This window comes from Sprattus sprattus (genome assembly GCF_963457725.1).
Source record: "Sprattus sprattus genome assembly, chromosome: 5".
Taxonomy (NCBI): domain Eukaryota; kingdom Metazoa; phylum Chordata; class Actinopteri; order Clupeiformes; family Clupeidae; genus Sprattus; species Sprattus sprattus.
In genome coordinates this window covers 43,585,484-43,587,936 of record NC_137924.1, presented here as the reverse complement: position 1 = coordinate 43,587,936, position 2,453 = coordinate 43,585,484, and the positions used below count along the sequence as shown (strand labels likewise).

Sequence of the window (2,453 nt, the reverse complement as noted above, 5' to 3'; positions counted from 1 at the left end):
GCTGAGCAGCTTTCTCTCTCTCTCTGAAATTGAAATTCAGACAAGCTCTGGAGCATGACTAGAGAACAGTACTTCTAAAGCAATGGCCATGTGGAAATTAAACAGACAGGCATGACTACAAATAAAGGACTTGAGAATGATACTTTACCTCTGTCTTTTATCTGCCTGTACCAGGTCTGTGCTTCGATAATGAATTATTTTCTCCCCTTTGTCATCCCTGTCTCTCTTTCTCTTGTTCTCTCTCTCTATCTATCTTTTTCTCGCTCTCATTTCTAGAATCCTGCCGTCCACGAGTAACAGCTTTCTGCTGAAGAACCTGGTGTCTGGAGCCGACTACAACCTGTGTGTGTTGGCCATCTTTGATGACACGGTCACCTCCCTGGCCGCCACCAAGGTGTTGGGCTGTGCTCAGTTCAGCACTAAGGACAACTACCCAGAGTGCAACTCTCTGCGGGCCCACTTCCTGGGCGGCACGCTGACCATCCTGGTGGGCGGCATAGTCGTGGTGACGCTGCTGGTGTTCACTGTGGCGCTGATGGTGCGCCACCGTGTCTGCAGTAACCACGACGACGGTTGCCACGGCTTAGCCGGGGGGTGACGAGGCCAGCTGCTCGGTGGGCTCTGCGTCACCGGCGCTCCTGGCTAAGGGGGGCGGCGACTTCGGCCAGACTAACGGCAATGGGGGGGTGATGATGGTGGTGCTACCCAACGGAGTCTTCCAGAAGCAGAAAATGGGGGAAGGTGGGGCCGCTGATGGAGGGGGAGGTGGAGGAAGAGGGGGCGATGGGAGGAAGTCTCCAACAAAGGTCACCCCCAAATCAAAGCCCAAGACCCTGCCAAAGCCCAGGGTCAACCTGGACCAGTACCGGGCGACCGCCTCCATGGACGAGTCAGGTCAACTGGAGCACAAGCTGCTACTGCCCCCCTACACCCCGGAGAGCGAGAGACCGCCTCTTTTCTATTCGCGCTCCCAAAACCCCTCCCCCTCCACACTGCCCCGCCAATCACGGCGGCCCTCAGGGGCGAGGCTGGGCGGGGCAACGGGCCAGGTGAAAGTGAGCTCCCGGCCGCAGACCCCCCAAGGAGCCCTGGAAGTGGATCTGGCCAAACGCGGCAGCCTGACCTTAGCCACGCCCTCGCGATACCGTGCCTGTGACGTGGACTTCAGCGAATGGCGCTCCAGCTTGGGCGCAGAGGGCGTGGTCGTGATGCGGCGTGGCAGCAGCCAGTGGAACTCCTCTCAGGCCTACCAGAGCCCCGCCCTCCTGGGCGCTCTCATGACCCCACCCCTTCCTCCCCGCGGCCCCGCCTCCTCTTTCCGCTCACCCCATGGAAGCCCCGCCCACATGGCCCTGCGCACCAAGCGCAGCTCGTCATTCGACATGGGCGAGATCGCCATGGCGACCGCCGTCTCCACCAACAACAACGCCTCCTCCTGCTACACCTACGCCAAGCGGCTGGGCGCCATCTTGACACAGCGGAGCCAGTCGGTGCACGGCATGCTGGTCCAGTGTGCCTCGGCCACCAGCACATCCAGTGGCAGCAGCGGCGGTGACCTGCAGATACGGACGCCCAGAGCCCACATTCTCGCCTACGCCCCCGTCGACCCCGCCACAACCCGCTCCGAAGCTCCGCTCGTCAGCCACACGGAAAACAGGAAGAGGGAGATGAAGGAGACGAAGGAGGAGGAACTGGAAGAGAGCGTGGTGTAAACGGAGGAGAAAGAAGAGTACAAAAAAAGAAGAAAATGAAAAAGAGAAAATGAGAACGCTGACACATGGAGTGCAAAGGAGAAAATTAGGCAGCTGTGCTAATGGAGGGATAGATGGACGTGGACAGACTGACAAGAGCTGAGAAGAGATACAGAACAGAGAGAGATAGAGAGAGAGAGAGAGAGAGAGAGAGAGAGAGAGAGCGCTACAGCAGAGGTGGAAAGGAGTATGGTAGAATGGTACAGTATATAGAAACATACGGACACACGTTTGCCCTAGCCTTTGTTACCACGGCAGCTGTCGGAGGGCAAAACCAGAAAGGGAGGTGGCAGAGGATTAGCAGACCAACCCAAAAGAACTGTACAGACTGCTTTCTCTACATGGATTTGGGGAAACAAATGTAACAAAAAAACATCAACAAGACAACACACACACACACCAACAAAAAAAAACTAATGACAAAGGGCCTCATTAAAAAGGCCAAGTCGGCCAGAGACAGACTTGTCCCTGCCAGGCGGTTGTCACGTGCGCCGGCCCGAAACGTGATGACATTCTGGCCAGTCATCAATTGAGCGTCCTGTCACCGGGCATGCAGTCGTGGAGCCACAGGGCGGAAATGCCGAGTCATGCCCGATCAATCAGGCATGATCGATCTATACGGGCTGGCACCAGGGTGGACAGGGGGACAGCAGGAGGAGTGGTGGCGAGAGGAATGTACAAAAGAAGACTAAAAGTTTAAAG

At 56.8% G+C, this 2,453-nt stretch overlaps 1 protein-coding gene across 1 annotated transcript in view; it reads left to right on the top strand.

The window, feature by feature from the left end:
* The window catches only part of LOC308366222 (leucine-rich repeat and fibronectin type-III domain-containing protein 4), a gene marked incomplete at both ends in the record, with an annotated part of 16,120 nt that extends 14,408 nt beyond the window's left edge, over positions 1-1,712 (top strand). Inside the window, 2 exon segments of the mRNA XM_080839857.1 lie at positions 277-592; positions 594-1,712. Of these exon segments, the coding sequence (XP_080695983.1) occupies positions 277-592; positions 594-1,712 (1,435 nt within the window).
* Positions 1,713-2,453: the final 741 nt, after the last annotated feature.